This window comes from Glycine soja, chromosome 11 (assembly GCF_004193775.1).
Source record: "Glycine soja cultivar W05 chromosome 11, ASM419377v2, whole genome shotgun sequence".
In the NCBI taxonomy this organism is placed as follows: Eukaryota; Viridiplantae; Streptophyta; class Magnoliopsida; order Fabales; family Fabaceae; genus Glycine; species Glycine soja.
Window position 1 is genome coordinate 39,734,335 of NC_041012.1, and position 27,203 is coordinate 39,761,537.

At 30.6% G+C, this 27,203-nt stretch overlaps 2 protein-coding genes and 1 pseudogene across 2 annotated transcripts; 2 read left to right on the top strand and 1 right to left on the bottom strand.

Annotated features, from left to right (window-relative positions):
- Positions 1-4,571: 4,571 nt before the first annotated feature.
- LOC114373283 lies at positions 4,572-9,338 on the bottom strand (annotated as a pseudogene).
- Positions 9,339-12,668: 3,330 nt separating this feature from the next.
- Positions 12,669-19,774, top strand: LOC114376372 (dihydroxy-acid dehydratase, chloroplastic). The gene is made up of 14 exons (XM_028334468.1): positions 12,669-13,244; positions 13,344-13,415; positions 13,836-13,883; positions 14,397-14,551; positions 14,631-14,825; positions 14,906-15,017; positions 15,154-15,223; positions 15,320-15,378; positions 15,480-15,603; positions 15,707-15,777; positions 17,072-17,173; positions 17,731-17,811; positions 18,748-18,906; positions 19,373-19,774. Exons 1-14 carry the CDS (start codon positions 12,738-12,740, stop codon positions 19,421-19,423), a joined length of 1,806 nt encoding a protein of 601 aa, XP_028190269.1. The 5' UTR covers positions 12,669-12,737; the 3' UTR covers positions 19,424-19,774.
- A 3,593-nt stretch (positions 19,775-23,367) lies between these two features.
- Positions 23,368-25,130, top strand: LOC114377381 (basic 7S globulin-like). Its single transcript, XM_028335858.1, has one exon. It carries the CDS (start codon positions 23,454-23,456, stop codon positions 24,873-24,875), a length of 1,422 nt encoding a protein of 473 aa, XP_028191659.1. The 5' UTR covers positions 23,368-23,453; the 3' UTR covers positions 24,876-25,130.
- The last annotated feature ends 2,073 nt before the right edge of the window (positions 25,131-27,203 follow it).

The window sequence follows — 27,203 nt, forward strand, 5'->3', positions numbered from 1 at the left end:
GCAATTTGATTATTGAAGAACATATGACTTGGGCAAACCAACTCGTCTTGTTCCTTCGTTGGCTCGTCAAGTTGTCGAGTTATGGCAAAATAGGTTAGGCAAGTTGATAGTTATTTCTTGTGAGTTAAATGAAGTTGGTTTGTCAAAGTGAGCTGATCACTCCATCACTTCTAATTTTATCTATCAAACATCTCAATTTTAATCAAATAAACTTATAAGATGATCAATTAAGTTTTAAGTTAGTTACTACTTTACCAAACACACTTGTTTGTCATTTAAACTAGCCCCAAGTGTTTTACTCTACTCATTTTAGCTAATTAATTTATAATTTAAGTTTATTTGACCAATATATAAGTTTGATCGAGTAACTATAAGTGTTTGGGGGAACAATTTTTTCTCATTACTTTATAACATTAATATTTTTTCAAATTGCATTTGCATTACCATTAGATATTATAATTTCTTTGTATATTTTTATCCTCGCTACTTTAATAAACATTTTCATTTATTTATATCCTCTGATATTATGTCATTTATTTTTATTAGTATGATTTTTACTATTTTTAATGAAATATTTGATCTTTAAATAACTTAATAATCAACTTTAAAATTAAGTAAAAATTATAAACTATAACTACTTAAAAATTGACTTTAAAATAAAAGAAACATCAAAACATCTCCTTGTATGTTATTTTATATTTATTGGCTAGTTAACAATTAATTTTACTAATACGTTTAACTTAATAAATTAATTTTATAGTTTTCAACTAAAAATTATTCTCATCAAACACTTTAACTTTTTAAAATTGAGTGTATATTAAATTACGTTGCATATATATATATATATATATATATATATATATATATATATATATATACATTTAAGGTGAAAATTCTCTGACGGTGCAAATGGAAAGGATAAATATTGTGAAAATTTAAACAAGAAGTTGTTTTTATTATGCTTTAGTATAGAAATTGAAAAAATTAATAAAACAATAGAACTTTGTTTTCATTAATTTCTTCACGACCATCTTTTTTTTTCTTTTCTTTGTAATTCTACTTGTTATTAAATTGTTAATGTCTATCTGGATTAGTTTGAATACTTTGACAAATTTTTATTTAACTAATAATATGCTATTTATGTTGAAATCAGAGAATTAATATTTTTTCACAATATAACATCACGAAATTGATAAACTTTAAATTAAACAAGGAAAAGAGAAGAAAAGAAAAAACACTTAGGTTGGCGGCGTTATGGAGCAACCGAAAAGTTTGTGGTGGGTTCCAATTGCACAGCGCAAGGTGTCATAAATAATCCAAACACAGTATATGCCCACTGTTTCACCGAAACCATGTTGCCAACCACATAACTTTAAAGACAAAAATCTCTGCGAGTTATGTTCTATTATACGTCGAAGCAGAATCGCAGCCACGGGCATATATATAACTTATTGCTTTTCCTTTGACGATGGGATGTCCCACTCATATATACACATCAAAATCATAATCTAAACTCTCAAAATGTGGTGGGATAAGATACCCTCACTCGACTAGTGTACTGCTTTATTCACAAGGATGCTCTACAACCAATATTCCAATTTATATATAGCTTTTAAAATAACAACAATAACATATTATAAAAGAAAAAGAATATTAAAAAATTAAAGTTATTCAAATATTTTGTCTAAAAGTTTAAAAAATCATCGATCTTACTATAATATTCTACACAAAAGTCATTATTTCCAACATACCATATATATACCCGTAAAATAGTTATCCCAAAATATATATTCGAAATTTTAAAGTTATATTTTGATTAAAAAAGGTTAGATTTTAGCTAGTAAATTCGTCCATTGTTTAAAGATATAAGGTAAACATTACAAATATATCAACAAGAGTTGGCTTTAAAAAAAGGATTAATCTCTTTAATGTGATAAACTAAGATTTGAATTTTTATTAAAAAAGTTAATTTGACATTATATGTTTCTTAAATAAGATTATCTTGGAAAGATAATATTTGTGGGCAACTTAAAAAAATTATACAAATTAACACAATAACTATTACATTTTATATATAATGTAAATTTATTTTACGCTGATAGTTAATTCAATTTTTCTGTTTTTTTATATTAGATCATATTTGAATTAAATAAAATACTAAAAAATCCTAAAAAAACTTTAAAAAGTGGGGATTAAGGTTAGGATTATGAGACCAGTGAGTGGGCCAGAGGAATATGATTGAAAAAAAAAATGAGGGATGGAGTTTTGAGGTGAGAAAGTGGGGAGGAAGAGGGTGGTAAAAAAATGTGGGTTGGGTTTTAAGATGGGGATGGAGTGGGATTGAGAAGAGTAGCCAAAAAAAAATGAGGGGTTGGGGTTTAGGAAGGTGACTGGAAAAAAAATGAGGGTTTAAGCTTTGAGATGGAACAGTGGGAGAAGGAGGGTGGCTGAGAAAAATGAAGGCTTTACCAAAGTATCCTTAATTATTTTACAGCTTTTGTAGTTAATAAACAGTAAATGCTAAAAATTAATAAAATGATTTTAATTAATTAGGAAGCTATATATGAAAAGATAATCGAATGTCTTTAGAATAAAAAAAATAACTACATAAAATTAATAATAACAACGTACTTGTATAACCTGCAGTAGTCTCCAACTGCAAAACAAATTGTTTGTAAAAAAAAACTGCAAATTTAATTTAATTTTAAGGAAAAGATAATAAACATTTGTTCCTGTATTATCAACATTGGAAAAGATTTTGTTCCATACACTGTGGAATGAAAGCAACAATTTAATCCCAAATTTTTGTCCCATTCACTTGGTATTTTCACATCTCACTTTCAGCTCCATTGACTAATTAATCAAATCGCATACGTACAAATGTTAATTTAATCTAATACTGTGACCGTGGCTTTCATAGTGATGCAACGCTTCTTTTTTGTTTAATACATTGAATCCATTAATTATAAGAGAAAGTAAAGATTTTCGAGGCTTCAAAGACAATTTTAAACTATCTTTGAATATACTTTAGAATCATCGTTATTTTTGCAATAGTGTTACTTTATGTCATAAATATAATATTACTTGGTTGCCACCAACCTTGTGCAAAATTATTCACAACTTAGCTCTATCAAGTCTACAAAATTACGTATAATTTTAATTCATTAATCAATTTTATTTCAAAATATAATATTTTTATAAGTATATGTATAAGATAATATACATGATAATTAATTTATCTAGTATCCAAAAAAATAATTAGTTTATCTAAAACTTAATATCCAAATTAAGTTGTTAAGACTATATCACATAATTCAATAATTAGATTTGATGAATTCATAGATAAAAAAAAATATTAGGAGCAGAGGAAGTATATATCCCAGAATTATTGCTGAATAAATGAATCCCTTCTATATATGCGTGAGAATCACTGAGTAGTGTGTTTTAAATATTTATATGTTTTTAAGATTTATATATATGAATTATTTTGTCCAACTATTACACTTGCAGTTAGCGTTTTTGTTTTGGTTAAACTTCCATTCCAATTGGCCTAGATAAACAAGCATCGCTACACATACCAACAGTTTGGTGAACTGTCTCTTACATGGTTGGTTTGGTTAGTTTGGTTTACATTCCAAACTACAATTATTTAGTAACTATCGGAGTATCATTATTTAATTTCTCTCTTGACTCAGCATAGAAAGGAACATCACCTTTTATTACTCTTTTATTCAAATGGCGCACAAATCTCCTCCTTAATTGGATATATTTGTAGATGACATGATGAGAACGTCGCATGTATTGAGTTAAGCTTCACTAGCACTTGGACTTTTGCTTGTGACGAACAAATCACACGATAGAGTAAAAAAGAAGCATTTTTTTTTTCCAAAAAAAGAAGAAGAGGGAATTTCTTACTCGCAGAAAAAGAAAAGGTTTGTGAATTGACCAACAATAACTATGGACATGTCAGCAATCTAGGTGTGGATGCATTTTGCACAAGATACTACATGGTAAAAACCGGTGATGCATGAGTTGCTTTTTCACCTGATTTTAATTTTTATGTTTTGGTAATTCTGTGTGTTGATTTATTTATTTTTACAGACAACAAGTATCCTAGTAATGAGTTGGATATGACGCATCTGGTTGAGGTTTACTGTCCACGAATGATAAGGAGGGAGGGGGAAATTAAAAAGCGAGGCTGTGAATTGAATAATCTAAGCTAGCCACTGTATGTTTAAGGTTATTTATAGTTTTGTATTGCTTTTATATCTGATATTATAAAAATGTCATTGTTTCATATATTATATCAGTTTTTTAGAACCTTATGTAAAATTTAGATGCTAGAACTTAGAAGCATTTTTTTGTACTATATATTACACCTAGTTCTAAGAATTTGGTAGTTATTAAAAAATATCAAAACATATCAAACAGTAAGTGATTTACCGTAACGAAATAAAAAGTTTATATGAACATAATTTTTGTATAAATCATTAGATAATAACTCTAGCTTATTGCAACTATATTTTCATTTTTTCAAGAGTGCGATCCTACTATACCTGCTGACCCACATTCTAATAATTGGCTTCGTCCATCATAAGTGCATCACTTCCCTCGTTGCCGATGGCAGGACCTCCATGCTGATCACTCATCAGTTGTCTGTTGTCGTGATCATCAATGAGTTGTGAAATCTTCGAATTTTCTTCCGTGATCCTCTCCTGTTATGGGATGTTACGTGTGAGAATTTATAAATTTTGGTGATTGTTTCGTTACGTGGGTGGTGATTGTTTAGGTATATGATTTATTCTAAATTCTTTAATACATGGTTTTAATTCTTACATCACATAAAAAATAAATAACCTTGATAGCAAACTAATACTCTGATAGGAAGTGGTGGGCAGTGTCGAGAGTAGGAGGAAAGAAGGAAAAAAAATCATATTAAAAGTTTATTATTAAAAAATATTGGTAAAAAAAATTAAAAGTTTAATTAGTATTTTAAGAAATTGGTAAAAAAAATTTAAAAGGAAGTGGTGGGCAGTGTCGAGAGTGGTGATTGTTTTACAACGCAAACTAGTATTTTAAGAAATTGGTAAAAAAAATTTAAAAATTATTAATGTATGCTTGTGATTTTTAATATAATTTTTAATTAAAAATTCTATTATTAAAGATACTAGTTAAGAAATCATATTAAAATTGTATTATTAAAAATCATGTTAATTAAGTATGTACTAAGAAAACATGAAGAGATCACACTAGTAATATTTTAATACTATAACTTTTTATGTTTATTTTTTTAGTGTCTTAAAAACATTAATTAACATTTGTAATAAGAAAATATCTGAATATGTTATTGAGTTACTTTATTTTATGATATATATTTGATAATTTTATAAAATATTTTTTATTTTAGAACATGTGTTTTTTAATGACTTATTTTATGATATTTTTAACAATTTATAAAAGATATTTATTTTAGATCATAATTAAGCATTTTGAAACACCAAAGAAGTGCGTTGGGAATTGACGAGAAGAATCAACTTCAACCAGAAGTTTCAGATTTTTTGGGGGTAGGTCAATTCTATTTATGAAAATTCTCTCCCCAAAAGGTTAAGGTGTTTAAATATGTGGCTGAAGATTCACAATGTATTGCCATCACAAAATATTTATTTGCAAACATTTCCGGTATAAGTATGACTATACGTACACGGATTAATATTGGAGTTTAATTTTTATATATTATTAATATAAATATTTTTATACTATCAACCGATAAAAAATATTTTATATATAATTTTTTAAAATAATACTATAAAATTATTAAATTTATTATATGGGCTAACTTATGATTTAAATATTCAGTACATTTTAATTAAATTGTTTTTTAAGAGAATTAAATTGTTAAGATTCAGAGATTTGGATAGTTTATAAGAACAATTGTTGTGGTTAGCATTTTCCATCTGGACGGATCGCTTTTTATTGTTGTTGTGTGGACCCAAAAATTGATGGGCCTGCCTAGCTCCCTGGACAAAAACAATTTATATCAATGACTTTTAATTAAGACCATAAGTTTCTAGGTGGAGAGGGTCGTACATTTTGAATTTTCCCAAAACTCCCAATAGCCAAGCTCCTTCTTTTAATTAATAATTCCGTAAATGAGGAAAAAAATATATTAAATTTTATTATTTATTTGGGAGGAAAAATAAGAAAGAAAAAGATTTTGTTTAGACCTTAAGAAAAAATTTCCTCTCCAAACCGATATGAATTTGGAGGGGAAAATTCTTCTTTTTTTTTTGTTTTAGTTTCTTACAAAACTAAATAACTTTATAACTTTTTTTAAAAGAGTAATTTTATGCTAAAAAATAATATAATAATATTTTTTATTTTTGGTGATTAATATAATTTATTTATTTATTTTCAATTTATCTTCCAATCATTTAAACAAGTGGGGAAAAAATTCTATACTTCTTTTTATTCCTATCTATCTATCTATAAAAAAAAAACACTTTAAGAGGGAGTACCAAAAAATCGTCATTCATTAATCAAACGAATCTGCATATATCATTTGCAACATTCAAATATGAGATACAAATATAGACTATTTTTTACCTTCTCATTTTTATCCTTTTCTTCATTTTTAATGTATAAAGTTATATTTGCATAATTGCACGTGTAATTTTGTTCTAACTCTCCATCTTTAGAGTATATAAATCGCAACCTGTGTTGATCTTTATTTGTCGTCTAAAAATACGCGTTTATACAATTTAGTCTCGGATATATTAACTTCATGACAATTCGGTCTTTATCTATAAGCTCAGTCACTTATCTTGTCAACTTCACACGAATTTAGTCCTCAAATTTGGTCAAATTTACGTTGAAAAGACTAATTATTTAACATGAAGTTGACACATTCACAATGAACTAAATTATATGCGCACGAACTAATTTAACACGTTATCATGTTAAAGACTGAAGCTTCCTGCACCTCAGAAAGCTCAAATAATACCTCCTTTCAATATGGAAAAGGTAATCCGGAATATTATTCTATATTTTTGGACTATCTTTTACGTAATAAAAGGAAGTGTGGGCTTCAGTTTTATAGGGTGCAAGAAAAAATGCCCGTATTTTTTGTATTTTTGTTGATGTGAAATTTGTATTTGGAGCACAAGTATGGGTTGTTGTAGTAGACCAACCCTCTCTGGGAAGAAAGGCCCAGATGTATATATAAACTTCTTTTTTTTTCGAAAAAAGAATAACTACCAAATCACTCAATTAAAATTTTCTCCAATACATAGTGGAAATTTTTTCTCCATTGTGTATGGCAACTTGTTTCCGTTGTAAGGGGGCATTTTCGTTAAAATTAATAGTAATAATACCAATGCCTTGAGTAGTTTAAATAGCAACGATGGGTGCCAATAACAACCCCACCTTGTTTTTGTGAAGTTTTGTATTGGAACCCAAGGATGGGTTGTGATTGAAGCTCAACCCACTTTGGACAATTTCTGTCTGCAACCCAAACATTTTAATATTTAATAGTCCACAAAATTTGGTGGGAGTTGCTATTTCCACTCCCTTTGTAATTCTATTTCCCAAAGTACCCCAGTTTCAAAAATTAATGTTTTTGCACTCCCCTCTCTATAATTTCTCAGCAGTTCAGCCTCTTCGACCAGTAGTGATGGAGCAGTTTCCCCAATTTGAAAACTAAAACCAATAAAAAAAATGGAACTCCATACACGATCCTTTAATCCTCATAATTTCAAATCGCACCATAAAAAAATCACTTCAAACACCAAAATGAAAAACATACAATGAACCATTTTTGTGTTGTACGTACTTATGATGACATGGTTCTTAATCAACAATGTATTGCTTTTAGGAAGGGTTATGTCTATGGTTTTGTGGATTTTTTCAAATACCTAGTGTAACCAACTGTACATGATTTAGGCGCAACTTGTGCCATGTAATGCAATTCCCATTATTTGCTGATAAAAAATAGCATAAGCATGAGTGGGTCTGCGGCGGAAATGACAACACAGCAACGTGATTACGGTTATTCCCTTAGAATGTGTTTGGATGAAGAAATTTAAAATTCTGAGAATTTTAAATGCTTCAATTTAAATTCCTTCATTTCTAAAATTTTGTGTTTGGATAAAAAAATTAGATTTTTTCATTTTTAAAATTTTGTATTTGGATAACGAAATTAAATTTCTTCATTTTCAAAATTTTGTATTTTGATAAGAAAGTTAAATTTTTTTCATTTTTAAAGTATATGCTCGTGTAGGGTCTTTTATTTTATTTTCCTTTGGAGGCTAAAGTTCAAAGGTATCTTTTGGGAATAAATTTGTGTGTTACAGCTTTTTTTCAATAGAATTATAATCAGAAAAAAATTTGACGAACGCTAAAAGAATGAGATTTATTTTTATATAATTAAAATTAAATTTATAAAATAAATATTTACATAGACGTTTATCCAAAGACGATGAAAATTCCCAAATTCAAGAGCCTTATATGACTAAAACACAACATAGATTCTCGAATTCAACAAAAAAAACCTTCAAATTAACAAAGAATAGAGAGACAATAGCGAGTGCGTACAGAGTGCAGGCAAAGAAAACAATGAACAAATAGTTGTGGGTGTAGCGTTTCACGTTTTCCTGAACTCTCAATCGCGCCTATGAGGGAGAGGAAGGGAAGGAGTAGGAATCGGAGAAGGCAAAGAAGGAGCAGGACCAGGAGGGCGTGTCAACGGCGAAGTCATCAGCAGCGAGCTTGGCGAAGGCATTGAGGGTGAAGAGGGAGAGGAAGGTCAAGAGGCGGGAGAAGAGGGTGGAGGCGGCGGAGGAGGGAGCGGGGGAGGCGGCTGCGGCGGAGGAGGGAGCGAGGGAGGCGGCTGCGGCGGAGGAGGAGGTGCGGTGGTCGAGGACTTTGAGGAAGCCGGTGTCGCTGAGCCATGACTCGAAGGCGGGTTCGAGGACGCTCCGTCGAACAAGTGCGGAGGTTTTCTGTGCACAAAAGAATTTCAAATTCTTTTCTAAAATGAAAGAATTTGAAATGCTAATATTTAAGTTAACTAAAATCCTTTATCAAAATACTCAAATTTCAATTTCTTTTTAAATTTTTATCCAAACATCTTATTTAATTGAAAAGTAATTAAAATTCTTTAAAAAATTGAATTACCTTATTAAATTTCTGCATCCAAACATACTGTTAGAGAAAGTGGCAATAATTTCAAACTCCAACTGCAATTGACATTCAAATTCCAATACCCTTGTTTCTCGCACACTCTTTTTTCCTGAATTATCAAGCCCAATTTTCCTCCAAACCCCAACTTCAAAGACGCACATCTCATCAAATCCCTTATTTGCTTCTTCAGCATGAAGAGGCGGAAGAATTATGAAAGGGGAGTGCAAAATTACATCCCAAGATAATTTTTTAGTACCAGGGTGTGTTGGGGAAAATAATTACAAGGGGGAGTGAAATAGTAATAATGGTGAGTGGAAATAGAAACTCCCAATTTGGTTTACAAATTACAAATTTTCTAACACACCGCACTTGTGTTCTTATAAACTGGTATATATACGCGTCTATATATGTGCTATAAGTTCTAGACTGCTTTGCTGTAATTTAAAAGAACTTATATGAAAATGCTTTAGTAAATATGATCATGTTGTCTGACTTTGCTCGCAAGAGAAATTGTTCTGAAATTATATCTAAATCATTCAGTATTTCCAATATTACTTTAATTTTAGGAGAAGTTGAAGGTTTGCCCTCGCCTATTTGTGGTGTTTTACATCTTCTGATCCAATACTTAAGGAAGAACAAAGTTTTTATAACATTTGCTTTTCATGACTTTTTTCAATCCATAAAACAAAGGTTCTGTATATGCAATGAACAGATATTTGAATACTCATTTATATCATTTTCTGCTGAGAAACGTGTAACTTGTAAAACACACAAAATCTACCTCGGATTAGTATTGTTCACGTTTTCCTGTTCACAATCATAAGTTCCATTGTATTTTCATTCACTTTAGTTTCTTTATCTTTTTATATCTCATTTTTTTTTTATATATTTCTCTTTCTTAATATTCTCTATTTTTGCTCTTTCTATTATATTAATTGTGTGTTTAGTAACTCATATAGCACCAAAAAGCACATCAAGATTGCAGCTACTAAGACCAGTTTTTATGTTTGTAAATTTGACGTGAAACGTGAATATATAATTAATTGGTGAATATCAAAACACATGCTATATTACCTAGCTATCAAATCTTTTACTCTTTGTTTAATAATCTCTTCCTCTTCTTTTGTTTTTCGTCTCTATTTCTTCAACCTCCTTGACCTCAATCCATAGGTGCAAGTATCATTTTTCCAAATGAAACCTATTTATGCTTAAAATCAAGAGCCAGTTCCCAAGTTGAATTTGTGTTCTAGCTTATACTAAATGCTGATAAAACTATTAAGCTTTAGAGATTTTCCATTGTATTTAACAAATTTTGCTTATTGGAAGAGCCAGCTAATTAGCATGCAGCAGTGAATACTCAGTGGTGAGTAACCAATCTGGGTATACATATTTTACCTAAGGCCAATCTTACAATGTACTTCAAGACATGCGTAGGGGGTTCCCAAACAAATGGTGTGGAATATTGATGTTCCACCGTAGGTGCAGTTCCTGCTTTGGAGAGGTCTCCTTGATAGACTACCGTGTAGAATCAATTTAGCAAGAAGGAATGTGGTTCTACAGGCTAGTTGCTGTGTGTTCTGTCTTAAACATATGGAGACGATGGATCATGTGTTTGTGCAATGTGAGGAAATGAGACAGATTTGGAATAATTGCTTCAGATGGTTTAACTACTCTAATGTCTCTACAAATTTGCTCGTAGATAATTTCCATCAATATCCAATCTGCTTATTGTATAAAACAGAGATAAGTAAATGGAGGATTGTGTGGACTGCAGTGATTTGGTGTACTTGGAATATGAGAAATAACATTATTTTCAGTAATTGAATTTTTGATAGGACCAAACTGAGGCTCATAAATATGAACTCTGTAATTTGTAATTCGTAATTTGATAGGTATCACTTGTACCTTATCCTGTTAATATATACATATATATTTTGCTGATAAAAAAAATGATGTCTATATATATCTTCAGGTGCACCTTTCAGACTAGATTTCTACCAGAATGCAATTCATGAATAAGGAGAGTTCAGGCACTATGTCTACCTCAAGACCAATGGTTTTCTGTACTGGAAAATGGCAAAAGGCATGGTCATTTGTGTCGTCCGAACCCTAGGAATTAACAGACAGATATCTAAAGTCTTTCAAATTATATCATTTGAATTAGGTTTATTTTGAAAAAGAAAATCTTGAGATAGGTTCTTTTAGTATATTTTTTAATGATAATTTCAATAAAAAAAAAACCCAGCAGCAATAATACAGTATTATTATGTGTCAAGTAACCAAAGTGCTAATCTAATTCAAGTATCTAACAAATAAAAACACAGTGAGGAATATCCAATTAGCATCAGGTTCCTTAAATATTTATTATTCATGTAGCACGCAGGGTATCCATTTCTATTATGTTCTAACTCCTAAGGAACCTTGGGTAAGTAACCTACATGTGAAGCAGACCACCGGTTCATTGAGGATATGTTCATTATTTTTAGAGATTAAAGTGATAACTCCTCAATGATTAAATTAGCTATTTATTCATATAAATAACTTGACTTTTGTAAAGAAAAAAAAACTTGACTTTAACCCATGAACTAATCCCCTCAAGAAAATCCCATGAGCTCACTAATAACTTTTTTTTTTAATCGCAAACTACTTATTGTCCTTCAATTGAGAGTAGAATTGGTAAAATTGGCCAATCTGTCTCATATCCCATCCTGCATATTAAAAATGAGTTGAAAATTTAAATTTGTCTTGTTTATGCTCGGTTTGGTAGATTGGCAGGTTGGTTTGCCTAAAACCAAAAAACAAAATAAAAAACATATTTTAATTCATTTATTTTAAAATAATAAATAATAAATACTTATAAGAAATTTTAATATATTACCTTAAATTTTGAATAATAATTTATTTAGATAAAAAAAATAAACATTATATATATAAAATGGGTTTGCAGGTTGGCTTGCCCAGCAAACATTATCCTCAATCCATTTTTTGGCTAGTCAAAAGGGAATGAGCCCAAGTAGATTAACCGATTGAAAAACTCGAACGACCCGTTAAGACCCGTTAAAACAAAGGGCCACAACGGATTGGGGAATTTGAGCTAAATTCATAATAAAGCTTTTAGCTAAGTTATAAATTAGTTTTAACAAACACCTAATCCTAGTTATATAATTAGGGTACTCTACATCTACATGATTTTAAGTGACTTGTTCAGGATTAGTGGTTTGCCTTTAAAAAATATAAGCGATAACATTGTTGTTAGGATATTAATTTAAAAAAAAAAATATTTTTAGGAGATATAAAATTATGCATTAAAGACTTCTTTTTTTTTTTATGTTTTTCAGAATAAATATTTTTTAATTGTTTTTTCCTTGCTCAATGTTGAAAGGATATTAATTAAAAAATTGTTAAAAAAAATTAGAAAATAAAAATACACGTGATCTTTAGGCAGTGAAATTTTGAAAGGATAAAAGGAGAAAGAAACATCCCATAGAAATGACTAAACCCAGGCTGTAAACCCTTTTTCCATCTAGAGTTGTTGCGCCTCTCTTCTCTGCACACTCAGAATGCAGTCCACACTCTTCAACCCCACCCATTCCCTTATCCCCACTTCACCACACTCTATCAGATCCAATTCTGGTCATGCTTCTCTCTCCGTTCGCGCCTCCATCGCCGTGGAAACCCCCACGGAGACGGTGAAGCTGAACAAGTACAGCTCCCGCATCACCGAGCCCAAGTCGCAGGGCGCCTCCCAGGCCGTGCTCTACGGCGTCGGTCTCTCCGAGGACGACATGGCCAAGCCCCAGGTCGGCGTCTCCTCGGTCTGGTACGAGGGCAACACCTGCAACATGCACCTCCTCCACCTCTCCGAGGCCGTGCGTGACGGCGTTGCTGCTGCTGGCATGGTTCCCTTCCGCTTCAACACCGTTGGCGTCAGCGACGCCATCTCCATGGGCACCCGTGGCATGTGCTACAGCCTCCAGTCCAGGGACCTCATTGCCGACAGCATCGAGACCGTCATGGCAGCGCAGTGGTACGATGGCAACATTTCCATCCCCGGCTGTGACAAAAATGTATCACCCGCGCTTCCGTGACCCTCTTTCTTTGCGCTCCATGTGTTCGATGTTTTGTTGTGCTGTGTGTGATTTTTTGTGTGTCTTACGCTTTTACAGATGCCAGGTACTATCATTGCCATGGGGAGGCTCAACAGACCTAGCATTATGGTTTATGGCGGGACTATAAAAGTAAATTCACTTGAATTTTGATTTTTTAATTATTAATAATTTACTGTGAGCTGAATGTGCGAGTGCTACTCATGAACCGGTTTTGCAGTTAATCAGTGATTATAGGCTACTGGTAGTTTATTTCCTTATTGGAAATGACATTTTTCTTTTTGGAAAATGTAGTATGTAGTACACCCCATTTTGGGGTATAAGGAGGCGGAAATTGGAGAGATATAGAAAGAAGTGAGATATGGATGAGAGAGAAAGGAATAGATGTGATGAGTTATGTCTAGAGATAAGAAGAAAATGAAGTGAAAAAGGAGATGAAAGAGAAAGTGGCGTAGGAATATTCATCCCCCCTCCCCCCTTTTTATCTGCGTAGTTTTAATTCAGGTGTTGTTTCGCATTCTCGTTCTAATTTTGATTATCGTTTTTTTTCAGCCTGGTCATTTTGAGGGTAATACGTTTGACATAGTGTCTGCCTTTCAGGTATGTGAAATCGATGTGTTTTGAATCTTATCCCATCTTTTTGTTGTGTGTAGTTAATTGATTATTGATTATTTCTTCTTTCCTTTTGCACTCATTTAAACATAATAGGTAGATTCTGTTAAGCTATTTTTTTTTCAAGAGAAGGCAAATGAATATAACCGAGTGTAAGAAATCCTCTTTGGACGACTGAAAAATTGAAAAGGAATAAAAAGTGAATATAAAACTTAAAAAAGCTCTCTAAACACTTTACACTTCTGAGAAGTTTTCCTTTATTATTAGTTTTTGGAGACGTTGTAAGAGAGATTTTTACATTGTCTAGGAGGATGGTCTATCCTCTGTTATTTATCCTCTTCCTTCTGAAATAGAGTTTTTCTTTTTTAAATGGAAAAAGAAGTTATGTTGGAAATACTATATATAAAATTGTTTTCACTGAGCAAAATAAGTTGGATTTGTACTGTTAAGCTAATGCAACTCTAGTTCATCATGTTTCGTTTATTTCTGGTTATCCTGTAGTGCTATGGAGAATATGTGAGTGGATCAATTAATGATGACCAAAGACAAAATGTTATTCGCAACTCATGCCCTGGGGCTGGAGCCTGTGGTGGAATGTATACAGCCAATACCATGGCTTCTGCAATAGAAGCTATGGGAATGTCTCTTCCCTATAGGTAAGTTTTGTGTAGGTTCTCTCTCTCTCTCTCTCTCTCTCTCTTGTAATGTGCTTACCTTTATTTGCTGTTTCTGTAGCTCATCTACACCTGCTGAGGATCCACTAAAGTTGGATGAGTGTCGTTTAGCTGGGAAATATCTTCTTGAGTTACTGAAAATGGACTTGAAGCCCCGAGATATCATCACTCGTAAATCACTACGTAATGCAATGGTTATAGTTATGGCACTTGGTGGATCTACTAATGCTGTGTTACATTTAATTGCTATTGCCAAGTGAGTGAAGTTTGATGCCAGAGATCCTATTTATATACAATAACCCTGAGATGAAACCTCAAGTGTAATGATTTTGGCAGGTCTGTTGGCATTGATTTGACTCTTGATGATTTTCAGAAGGTTAGCGATGAGGTTCCTTTTATTGCAGATCTTAAGCCTAGTGGGAAATATGTCATGGAAGATGTTCACAAGGTATGCATTTAATGCTTTTGTTAACTAATTGAACACTGCTTCACTTATCAATAACTCCAAATCATATAATGTTTATACTCTTCTGTCATTATTATTCTTGCTTAAATTTCCTATTCTTTTCCCCTTTCTTTGGTAGATTGGAGGGACTCCTGCAGTTATCCGCTACCTTCTTGAGCAAGGCTTTTTAGATGGTGACTGTATGACTGGTATGTTTACATGCCTTTGTGTGTAGATTGTTAAAAACAGAAGGTTAATTTCCGCAAGATATACTTATCTCTAACATACATATACCTCTTCTCCAGTCACTGGAAAAACCCTAGCTGAAAATGCAGAACTTGTCCCTCCTCTGTCCAACGGGCAGGTATGAGTATGATGTTGTTCTGTTCAAATTTAGCATATTATAATAAATGGATCTCTTGACAAAATTATAATTTTTCTGTGATGCACTGATGCATGATTCAGGAAATAATAAGGCCAGTAGAAAATCCCATCAAGAAGACGGCTCACATTCAAATATTATATGGAAACCTTGCACCACAGGGTTCCGTTGCTAAAATTACTGGAAAAGAAGGGCTGTACTTCTCTGGTGAACTTTCTTGCTCTGTTTTCTTGAATATCTAAAAAAAGTTTCTTTGCCCAAATTATATTTTCCAATATCACAATTTATTAATACAAGGATTATTCAACAGGTCCTGCACTTGTCTTTGAAGGAGAGGAGGCAATGATTGCTGCCATTTCAGAGGATCCTTCGAGTTTTAAGGTATTTCTTTCTATTTTTCCTAGAACTAGAATCATATAGGGACAGTTCTGGCTGCAGGGTTGTCGAGAGACTCAAGATTGTTGTTTGAATGAAGTATCATGAATTACAATATTCAAAAGTTTTACTAGTTCATATATGCTTGTCAACCTATTTCAAATTCAGATTATTAGATCTAAATTAATCAGTCTTAATGAAGCATGACACTGTTGAGGGGTAGGTATTTTTGTAGCAAAATAACCTAGAAACCACTGGGCAAAGCAACAACTTTGGAATTTTGGAGAGCTGAATGAAAATTCTGAGATAATATTTGTGAGTTGTGTTTTATCTCGTTTTGTCCATAGCATATTTGACTGGAAAATAAGAAATCTTCTAGGACTTTCTTAAAGCCATTAGTATATGTTAATTTTATTATATGTAAAATCACCTAAAATAACTAAATAAAATTCCTAAACATTATTCCTACAGTGGGTAGCATAAAATTATCAAATTTTGAAAATATCAGTATAACTGAACCCTGTTGTGAAACTTAACTTGGATACACAACATAACTTAGATCTCCTAATAGTATTTCTGGAAAATGGTGAGTTGAAATGTTGTTTCACATTCAAAGGAAGAAAATGTAGTTTTTTTGGGGGCAGGGGGAGGATGGGAATGATGTTTGGTTGTTCAAGCCAAATTTGCTTTTGCTCATAAAAAACATTTGACTAAAAGTAAAAAAAAGTGTAGCCTTTTCTGTTGGATTGAGAATTTTATACCGATTTTTTCTCCAAGCTTCCTTTTGAGATAAAAATTTCAAAAACATAAATTACTTTACTTCAAAGTTCGAACTTTATTTTAACCAAAATCAATTTCACAAATCAAAATCATAAAAAATAATTTTTTCAGATGCTTGCCCAAATGTACACTGTGGTTTACTCAATAGACTACAAATTTTCTCTTTTTAAAATGAATGATGATTTTAGAGTAATAGCATTTTGTGATGTTTTTCTGAATTGGAATTTTTAGTTGAGCAGCATAAACACGTAAGTCTTTTTTTTTTTTTTTAACAAGAATAACTAAGTCTATTACTTACATTATATGTTAGCTGTTAGAGTCTCAGTGATTTGCTTTTGTTCTTATTCTGGTACTTGTTGCACCAAATGTTTGTTTGTAACTATACAGATTACCAATTTGGTTGAAATGGTTGCTCTTTCACAATTTTGCTGCAGTATTTGTTTGGTTTGACACAGATATAACCACAGTAGGTGACGGCTAAAATGGAAATATGATTTCTTTTGTATTTTCATTTTTTCAGGGGAAAGTGGTTGTAATCAGGGGAGAGGGACCCAAGGGTGGTCCGGGAATGCCTGAGATGTTAACACCAACAAGTGCAATAATGGGTGCAGGTCTTGGAAAGGTCTGTTTCGTCTTTTTTATTCTATTTACTTAGTTTGTAGTTGTGATCTGTCCATCATGACTATGGACCGAGATAACTAACCTGTAGAGTTTTTAAAATTTTATTTAGCCAAAATGCATGTGTAGATATTCTTCGGTCATTATTATTGTAGATTATTTGTAGAAACTGAAAATGCTTTTTTCAAGCTTTATGAATCATAATAATGAACCTATGCTGGATGGCATTTCTCAAGCATAATAATGAAGCTATGCTGAGATGTTAACACCAACAAGTGCAATAATGGGTGCATGTCTTGGAAAGGTCTGTCTTTCATCTTTTTTATTCTATTTACTTAGTTTGTAGTTGTGATCTGTCCATCATGACTGTGGACCGAGCTAACTGACCTGTAGAGTTTTTAAAGTTTTATTTAGCCAAAATGCATGTGTAGATATTCTTTGGTCATTATTATTGTAGATTATTTGTAGAAACTGAAAATGTCTTTTCCAAGCTTTATGAATCATAATAATGAACCTATGCTGGATGGCATTTCTCAAGCATATTGTCTTTTGATACTGCAGGAAGTTGCATTATTGACTGATGGAAGATTTTCAGGAGGTTCACATGGATTTGTGGTTGGCCATATATGTCCCGAAGCACAGGTGAATTACATACTCTAATTATTTTGCTACTGCTATAATAAGATTTAAAAAAAAAAAAGATGCATCTTGTATGAACTGTTATCTGTAATATATTGGATCAAATACTTGACTTAATTAGTTCCTACACTTAATTATTACTTTTTAGTAAAGGTATGTTTACTACCAGTAATATGTTGTGTGTGTAACTTTCTTTAGCTCATGAAGTACTGTTCATATCTGTGTTATGAGAACCACCTGGTTTGGAATTTGGTTCTTCTCTAATAACCTAGAGTGTCCAAAATGACCGTCTTCTTGAGATTCTTAGCAGAAGTGTTAATAATGTGAACTAAATGTCAAATGATCAAGGGAAATGGATTGTGATGAAACTGAAGACCCTGGAGTGAGAAAGAAATATTTTCTAAGCAATGTCAATGATGGTATATAGTGCAGTACTTCATTCTCAAAGGATCAGAGAAGTGGCTTTGGAAGGTTTTGGAATTATTATCCACACTTTTGAAATTCATTCAGAGGAAGTAATTGAAATGTTTGTGTATTTGGAAAATCTTATACTTCTAAGACCATTTAGGCCTTCTTTTTGGTATTAAACTCCATTCTTTGCAATTGGACTTTAGTTTCAACGTTCAAGCTATTTTATGGTAGTGGGTGTAACAGTAGTATACTATGTAAATGTTGAAGATAATGTTATAATGCTTTACTGTAATTATGTGCAAGTTTACTTGTGATGATGTTTATAATCAGAACTACAAAGGTAGAATGCTTTAGGAAACTAATGTAAGGCTTTACATGATGAAGAGGTGTTGACTTTACATGATTTTAATTTCTATTTCTTCTGGAACTTATTCAATTATTTACCCTTCAAGATAAAAAAAAATCTTGATAATAGCTTTTTATAAGAACGAACCAATATTAATTTTACTAGCTTGATTGATTTTATAGGAAGGTGGTCCAATTGGCTTGATTCAAAATGGAGACGTAATCAATGTTGACATCAAGAATAGGAGAATTGATGTTTTGGTATCAGATGAGGAGATGGAAGCACGCAGGAAAAAGTGGACTGCTCCTCCATACAAAGCTAACCGAGGAGCTCTGTACAAGGTACATATCTTGAAACTCATGAAGAAAAAAAAAGTATACATAATAATTTTATGGAGTTCTCGTTACATTTTCTTCCATACTTCTTTGGTCCTCCTATTTTTAACTTTTACAATTTAGTTCTCTATGTTATGGGTGGATTTGTCCTTGGTCTTTTAGACTTTAATATAGATTCTTAGAAGTTCTAAGTTGGTGTTGCTGTGGTCAAACACAATTAAATTCACAAAAAATCCAAAAACCTTCGAAGCACGGGTGTGATTGAAACAACATGAAGGACTTAAGTATAAACTGAAAAATATTGGGATTTTTTAATTTTTAATTAGAGGACCAAAAGTGTATTTGTATTCTAACTCTAAATTAAAATGGGCAACATCGGCACCTTTTATATAATGAAATATAATTTACATTTTTTTGTTGGTAATTTTTTCGTACAAGTGTTTTTAATCATGTATTGTTTTTCTGCATCCAGTATATTAAAAATGTGACACCTGCTTCTAGTGGATGCGTAACAGACGAGTAGAAAGACATACCTGCAGAGCAAAAGCTGATAGTATGCCTTTGGTGAAATTTTGTCTTGTGTTTCCAGAACAAGTTGTTAAAAATTCAAAAACAAACCTCATTTCAGAGAATTTAAAACAATGGAATTGAATTGCTGCTATTGATTAGTGACTATTTAATATTGATTTTCTAGAGCTACCCTGTTTCTAGTTTCAGACATAGCTACCATTGTTATTTCTCAATACTAGAAAATAAGGTTTCATTGAAATGGCAACTACAAAAGTAGGAATAGGACTCGCATGCAAAGTGCCTTGCCGATGAGAAGCTTGATTTAAACAATGAAAATGTTGGTTCGAGACAAGGTTATCTGACATCCGTGAGTACATTTAGTTATCTAAATCCAATTTGTTGTGGGTTTTACTCGCAGATATGGGCATGTATGATTTTTTTTGCCATCCTAATTGCACATGATAAAATTCATTTTGGCTTAAATACATTTTTTTTCTTGTAATTTATCACTTTTTTCATTTTCATTCCTGTAATTTTTTTCCGTTTTAATGCTTGTAAAATATATATTTTTTCGTTCTTTAAAGGGTTTTAGATAATTCTTTGAATTGTAAAAAAATTACTTTGAACAATAAAAAAAAGTTTTATTTAAAGTACTTTAAGGACAAAAACAAGATAAATATATTTTACAAAAATGAAAATAAAATTTACAGGGATGAAAATGAAAATTCTAAATTATAGGAATAAAAAATGTCTTTAAGCTTATAGGTAAAATTCATAATAAATAATTTTTTAAAATATATAAGTTATATTTTTTATTTACAATAATACTATTTAAGAAATTTTGATTAAAAAAGTAAATTAAAGAGAAACAATTAAGAATATGAACAAGGGACTATGGATGTAATACTTTCTCGAGTTTACTAATTTCTATATGACCCAATAAACAAGTGAAAACCCTAATAACAACTCTTAAGATATGATTAATTAAATTATTTATGGCGCATAGTTTAGTTTAAGCTACTAACATTTTAACTGAAAACTAGAATGTTTATAATTAATCAATCATGGTAAGGTTAGGAAAACTTCTGGTGCAAGCTTGATATTTTCGGACAAAATAGGGCACTTTTTTCAGTAAACCGGACAAGGGCAGAGCTAGTGTTCGTACCAAATCAGACCACCATGGAGATGACTACGAATCCTCCTTTCACATGCATTCAATAGAAAATTAGAAATAAAACCAACATAGAATAATATGACTTCTTCTATCTTTCAACTTAGAGCAGAGTAAATTATGTGTTTTATTGCACCATTGACGTACGTCACAAACTATTTGAGTTTCATTTATATTCCTCTTAAGAAAACCACCAAATATGATTACAACTAATTACAATAATATTTACCAGCAGTATTTCGTTGCATTATCAAAAAAAAAAAAATTATCTTAATGCGTGTTTGGTGCTATGTTCTATAAGTGTGTCATATTTGAGTAATGTTATATTTCAAAAAAATATATATCTATTTTATAAAAAAGTATTAAATAGAAAAGTAAATATTTTTAATATCTTGGAAATATAAAACAATTTAATGCTTATTATATTAAATAAATAAATAAAAGACTGGTATGAGAATATTGTTAAGGCAATTTAAAGTCATTCATCATATAAATGTGGTGCATCAAACTGGGATATTAAGATGTGAGATTGCGTTACTATAAGTTATACAAGAATGGGTGGGGCTTTGGATTGACAGAACACAGAAGTACGGATGTCAATAATGGCAACTAGATACTACTGGATTAGGCAATAATTGCATTGTTCATCTGGAAAATATATATAGACACGTACACGTACCATTTTGAAACAAGTAAACAACTTGATAAGCATTTGGTGAAACCCAGCTCATTAAGATTAGGACTTGAATAATTAATAGGTTTGGCAAAAAAAAGCATAAATGAGGGCAGGGGGGCCAAGGTTTGCGCGTTTAGAGTAGAGTGAAATAAAAAGGGTGGGGAGATAAGTAATCATATAAGAGGATATAAATTATTGATTAAATTGTAATTTTACTTCTTATAATTTTAAATTTATAATTTTGGTATTATTATTATTATTATTAAATTAGGATATTTATTTTTTTTATTTTTTAAAATAAACAATTTTATCCTTCTATCAATTAATTATTAGTTAATTATCTAAAGTTAATTATTAACTTTCATGTGACAGTGACATATGGACCTGAAATTTATATAGACCGTTAATATGATGTTGATGTACAAAAATTAAATTAAATAAAAAATAAAAAAGTATATCTTAATAAAAATTGAATATATAACACTTTTTATTAAGACACTTTTTTTATTTAATCTTTTTTCATATAAATTTTATGTCAGTATTAATATATGATATTAAAGTTAATATTTAACTATTTGGATCATCAATTAAAAGTTAACTGACAAAAAGATTAAAATTATTTATTTTAAAAAATATGAAATTTAAATATTTTCATCAAAAATATAAAAAGATTAAAATTATAAATTTAAAATTATAAAAGATCAAAATTTAAATTTAATCTAAATTATATGATATCTCACGAACTTGGGTAGGGTAATATATTATTTTTTCATAATTAAAAGAATATTCATTTTTAAATATTTTTTATAGATATAAATTCCTACTAAATTTGAGTGTAATTACAATCTTTATCCCCGTCAAGATCATGAATACAATGGCGGCCAAACCGACAGGCAGCATCCAGTATTCGAGAGAGAGTGTAAAACATTGAATTTTTCAACGGATCGAATATGTTGCTGTTTGACTTTGACTTTATAGTTAGTACTGAATGCAATTTTAATTGAATAGAGCTTGAAAATATCCAAACAAAGTTATTGATATGCAAAATCAATTTTGCTCAACTAAATCATCAAGATGATATTATAAAAGAGTGACAAAAACTACTTTAGTTTTTTTTATATACATAAACTACTTTAGTTTCATCACAAACAAAAATTTTATCGATAAATATTAATTTTTTTTAGCGGGATATGGAATCCACAACTTTCACCCTTTCCTTCACCTCAAAAAGTTAATTGAGTTTTTCTCAATTATTAAAAAAAAAATGAGTTTTTCTCCTTATAAGATTATTCCAAACACACTATAATTTGATATTACAGTTTTTCTCAATCACCAGCCGTGTACGTTTACTAATAACATGAGAACCAAAATGTTAACTCGACATCCTTCATTCCTTCTTGCTTATATTACAGAATAAATGGCTAAATTATGTTTTTTAGGTTAAATTAGTATTTTTATCATTTATTTTATTATTTAAGTTTAATTTGATCCTTTAATTATTTTTTTCAATTTTGTCATCTAATTTTTTAAATCGTTTCATTTTTTTAAAATAAAATATATATTTTGTGACAGTTTAAAATTACAAATTAAATAATTTTAAAAATTAGACGATGAAATTATATTAAAAAAATTAAATGATGAAATTAAACTTAAATAATAAATTAGAGGAAGAAAATCTCATTTAACTTTTTTTTTAAAAGGAAATTGCTAAATTATGTTAACTCCACATCCTTCTTGCTTATATTAAAAAAATATTTAATACTTTGAGATTATAAACGTGAATTATTTTAACTTTTTGTTACGTTGAGTTTACATTTCAGAGAATAATTTTGCGTCACTGATGATTTTGTTAAATAAGCCATTTACTTTCTTCCTAAGAAAAACCATTTCCTGTCACAAAACAAAATCATTTAGTTTCTTGAAAATCAATTATTTGTCGAAAACAGAAGAAAAAAAAATTAAAATGTCTCACGTTATTTTAAATCATTAGTTACATTCATATAATAATAATTGATGTTACAGAAAATCATAAAAAAAATGCAATTGAATCTATTACAACGATTAATTTTTTTCAGAACCAAAATGCCTTCTTTTTTTTATCTTTCCAGCTGTACTTTCACGTTTTACTGAGTCTCTTTCCGTATTTAAAGTTAGCATCATTAGCCACCCATTTTGACGAAGCACAAACTATTTAACATGATGAATAAGATAACATGTCCACATGCCCCATGCATCCCCTGCTATAAAAGTGAAACTCAGCATTGTGAACTAAACACACCAACACATCCATTCATTGTCTTAATGTTAGCAATGTCTTCCTCTTTCTCCATCCATTTCTTCCTCCTCCTCTCAATAGCCCTTTTCTCAGTTTGTTGCTTAGCAGCATCTCAAGCTCCCACCACCAAATCACACCCCTATATCCTTCCCATTAAGAAAGACCCCGCAACAAATTTGTACTACACTTCAGTTGGCATTGGAACTCCTAGGCACAACTTTGATTTAGTCATTGATCTTTCTGGTGAAAACTTATGGTACGATTGTGACACTCATTACAACTCATCATCCTACAGACCTATAGCTTGTGGCTCAAAGCAATGCCCCGAAATTGGATGTGTTGGTTGCAATGGCCCCTTCAAACCAGGTTGCACAAACAATACATGCCCTGCTAATGTAATCAACCAATTAGCCAAATTCATTTACAGTGGTGGCTTAGGTGAGGATTTCATATTCATTCGTCAAAACAAAGTGTCTGGTTTGCTTTCTAGTTGTATTGACACCGATGCATTCCCATCATTCTCCGACGATGAGTTACCTCTATTTGGCTTACCCAATAACACCAAAGGAATCATAGGCCTTTCAAAGTCACAACTTGCATTACCAATTCAGCTTGCATCGGCAAATAAGGTTCCTTCAAAGTTCAGTCTTTGTTTGCCTTCTTTAAACAACCAAGGTTTCACTAACTTGCTCGTTAGAGCTGGAGAAGAACATCCTCAGGGAATATCCAAATTTCTCAAAACCACTCCGCTAATTGTCAACAACGTTTCCACAGGTGCCATATCCGTGGAGGGTGTTCCTTCAAAGGAATACTTCATTGATGTGAAAGCTGTTCAGATTGATGGAAATGTTGTGAACTTAAAGCCTTCCCTTTTAGCTATTGACAACAAGGGAAATGGGGGAACCAAACTCAGCACCATGAGTCCTTTCACTGAATTACAAACAACTGTCTATAAGACTTTCATTCGAGATTTCATCAAGAAGGCTTCGGACAGAAGATTAAAGAGGGTGGCATCAGTGGCACCATTTGAGGCATGTTATGATTCAACCACCATTAGAAATTCCTCAACTGGACTAGTTGTGCCAACTATTGATCTAGTGCTGCGAGGTGGAGTGCAGTGGACTATTTATGGAGCCAATTCAATGGTTATGGCAAAGAAAAATGTAGCATGTCTTGCAATTGTTGATGGAGGGACAGAGCCTAGAATGTCGTTCGTTAAAGCTTCAATTGTTATCGGTGGATATCAGTTGGAGGACAATCTTTTGGAGTTTGATGTGGCTTCCTCCAAATTAAGCTTCAGCTCATCGCTGTTGCTCCACAATGCCACATGTTCACGTACTTGAATGTCATAGCCTTATAGCCTTATTACGTGTTGAAATTAGCCACTTTCAATTATCTAGTAGCTTCTATATCTTTCAATATTAATATTATATAATAAAATATTTAATTAAGTTTGCTATGTTGTAAGCAAAAACACATCCGTGTTTCATTTGTAGTAGTAGCATTTATTTTTATGCTTGACGGGACTGTGATCCCAAAGTATGATAATTTTTGTGACATGTGTAAATAATATCTTCAAGAGTTCATGCCCGCAAAAATATTTTATTTCTATATAATTAATCCTTTACCGCTTATTATTATTATTTAAATTAATGCGAATGAACAGACTATTTTTAAAGGGAGATACAAGATTGATTGATTGGATAGGTAAAGAAGAAAATGAGAAAATGATTGATTGATTGGATAGGTAAAGAAGAAAATGAGAAAATGGTTGCGGGTTGGATTCCTCTAATTAACAAAAATGTTAAATTACAATTTTAATTCTCTTAATTTTTAAAAAAATTTATGATTTTGATGTTCTTGATTTTTGATTGATAGATTATTATATAAGATTAGAGATCAAATATTACGATTAAAATATCAAAATAATGAATTTGAAAAATTAGGAAGATTAAAATTATAATTTTTCTTAATAAAAATTAATAAATTAATAATTAATATTTCTTCACAGAAAAATAGATTATTTTAAAATTTATTTGATATTTTAAAAATTAATAATTTATTTATTTGGTGTTTCAAATATTCATTTGACAGCGATATGGTCTTTTAAAAGTTTATTATATGGTCATTAAAGTTCAAAGGAGTCATCGTATTAAGTATTATACATCAAAATAAAGACTATTATCATGGCTTAAAATATTCAGAAGAGTATTTACTTGATAATACATATATTTGAAGAACTAAATTATTGCCAAGTAAATATTTCAAAATTATAATTAGGAGTTTAGTTTATAAAAAAGTAAAAGTGTTAAATCTTGTGGCAAAAATTAATTTATACATACTTTATTTTGTTTTTAGATGTGAATTGCATATATATATATATATAAAATATATACTCTAAATTTATTTTAATATGTAAGTAAAAGAGAAGTGTCAAGATTTTAAAGAAATAATATAAAACTTATAAAACAAATTAAACTAAAAGCAAAAAATATTAAAACTACAAAAAAAAATTAAAAACTGATTTTGATTTTTACAAATTTAAAGCTAAACCACCACAAGACATTAGTAATTTAATGTTATACTTTGCAGTCAATTGTTTTTACTGTTATGCTCCAAAAGTTTAAGTTAAAACAACAAGCTATTTCACTACTATTATTAGGAGCATTCATGGTTCAGTTTGTTTCAATTTAGATAAAAAAAATTATCCAAATTAAACATAAAACAAAAATATATATAATTCCATTTGGTTGGATTTAAATATATATAATATCAAATCTAAATAGAACCAAATCAATCTTTTACAATTTGATTTGGTTTGATTTAGTAGTTTTTTATTTTTATAAATTTATTATTATAATATAAAATTTATTGATTAAGTTATATTATTTTTTTAAAAATATAATTACTTTACTTGTTTTAAATAATGTTAATATTCATTAAATAAAATTAATATAATTATAATATGTGATTTGTTGGATTTGAATTAAATCTAAAAATTTATCCAAACCATAAATAATATGCAGTTTTTTTATATATATTTTTAGCTTTTGCGATTCTGGTTTTATCAGTTTTTGGTTTTTATAATCAATTTAGCGGTTTACGAATTGTTTGGTTTAATTTTAAATAGCCTGACTGTTAGTTATATTTCAATTGATTTTGTTAACTTTGGTTTGCCCAAGATTAAAAGTGGATTTAAGCTTTTATATTTTAATTGTATAAAAATCATTAAGATATTAGTTAACAAATCATCTAAAACTAGCAAGGGATGTGATTTGATTGAGCAGGATATCTGTATATTGTTGCTAGCTCAAAGAACATGTGGTGCTCGCTTAAGAGAGTCACTTTTGGCTGCTTAAGCGTCCTGGAAGGCCAAAATTTCACTACTTTTGGCCACTTAAGCGAACTTATCTGACAGTCCCTTTTACTTTTTGCAAATAAAAGACCCAGTAAATAGTAGAATGGCACAATTCTAAGACACGAAAAAGTTGTATAAATGATACTTATATCATTTGGTTTCTCGACTAATTTACTATTCTTGGGGTCTGTGAAATTTTCTGAGTACGGAAATTTGGGGTCTGGGACTTTTCGGAGTACGGAAATGTCAACAATGGCAAACCAAAGCAATAACTGCATCATTTATATGAAATATGCATATATCCACCAGGCTG

Bases quoted from the DNA above. Each gene is read 5' to 3' on its own strand.
- LOC114377381 (XM_028335858.1), top strand. From the start codon at position 23,454: ATGATGAATAAGATAACATGTCCACATGCCCCATGCATCCCCTGCTAT.
- LOC114376372 (XM_028334468.1), top strand. From the start codon at position 12,738: ATGCAGTCCACACTCTTCAACCCCACCCATTCCCTTATCCCCACTTCA. The intron at 15,018-15,153 runs GTATGCATTTAA...TTTCTTTGGTAG, and splicing joins TCATGGAAGATGTTCACAAG to ATTGGAGGGACTCCTGCAGT. The intron at 18,907-19,372 runs GTACATATCTTG...TTCTGCATCCAG, and splicing joins ACCGAGGAGCTCTGTACAAG to TATATTAAAAATGTGACACC.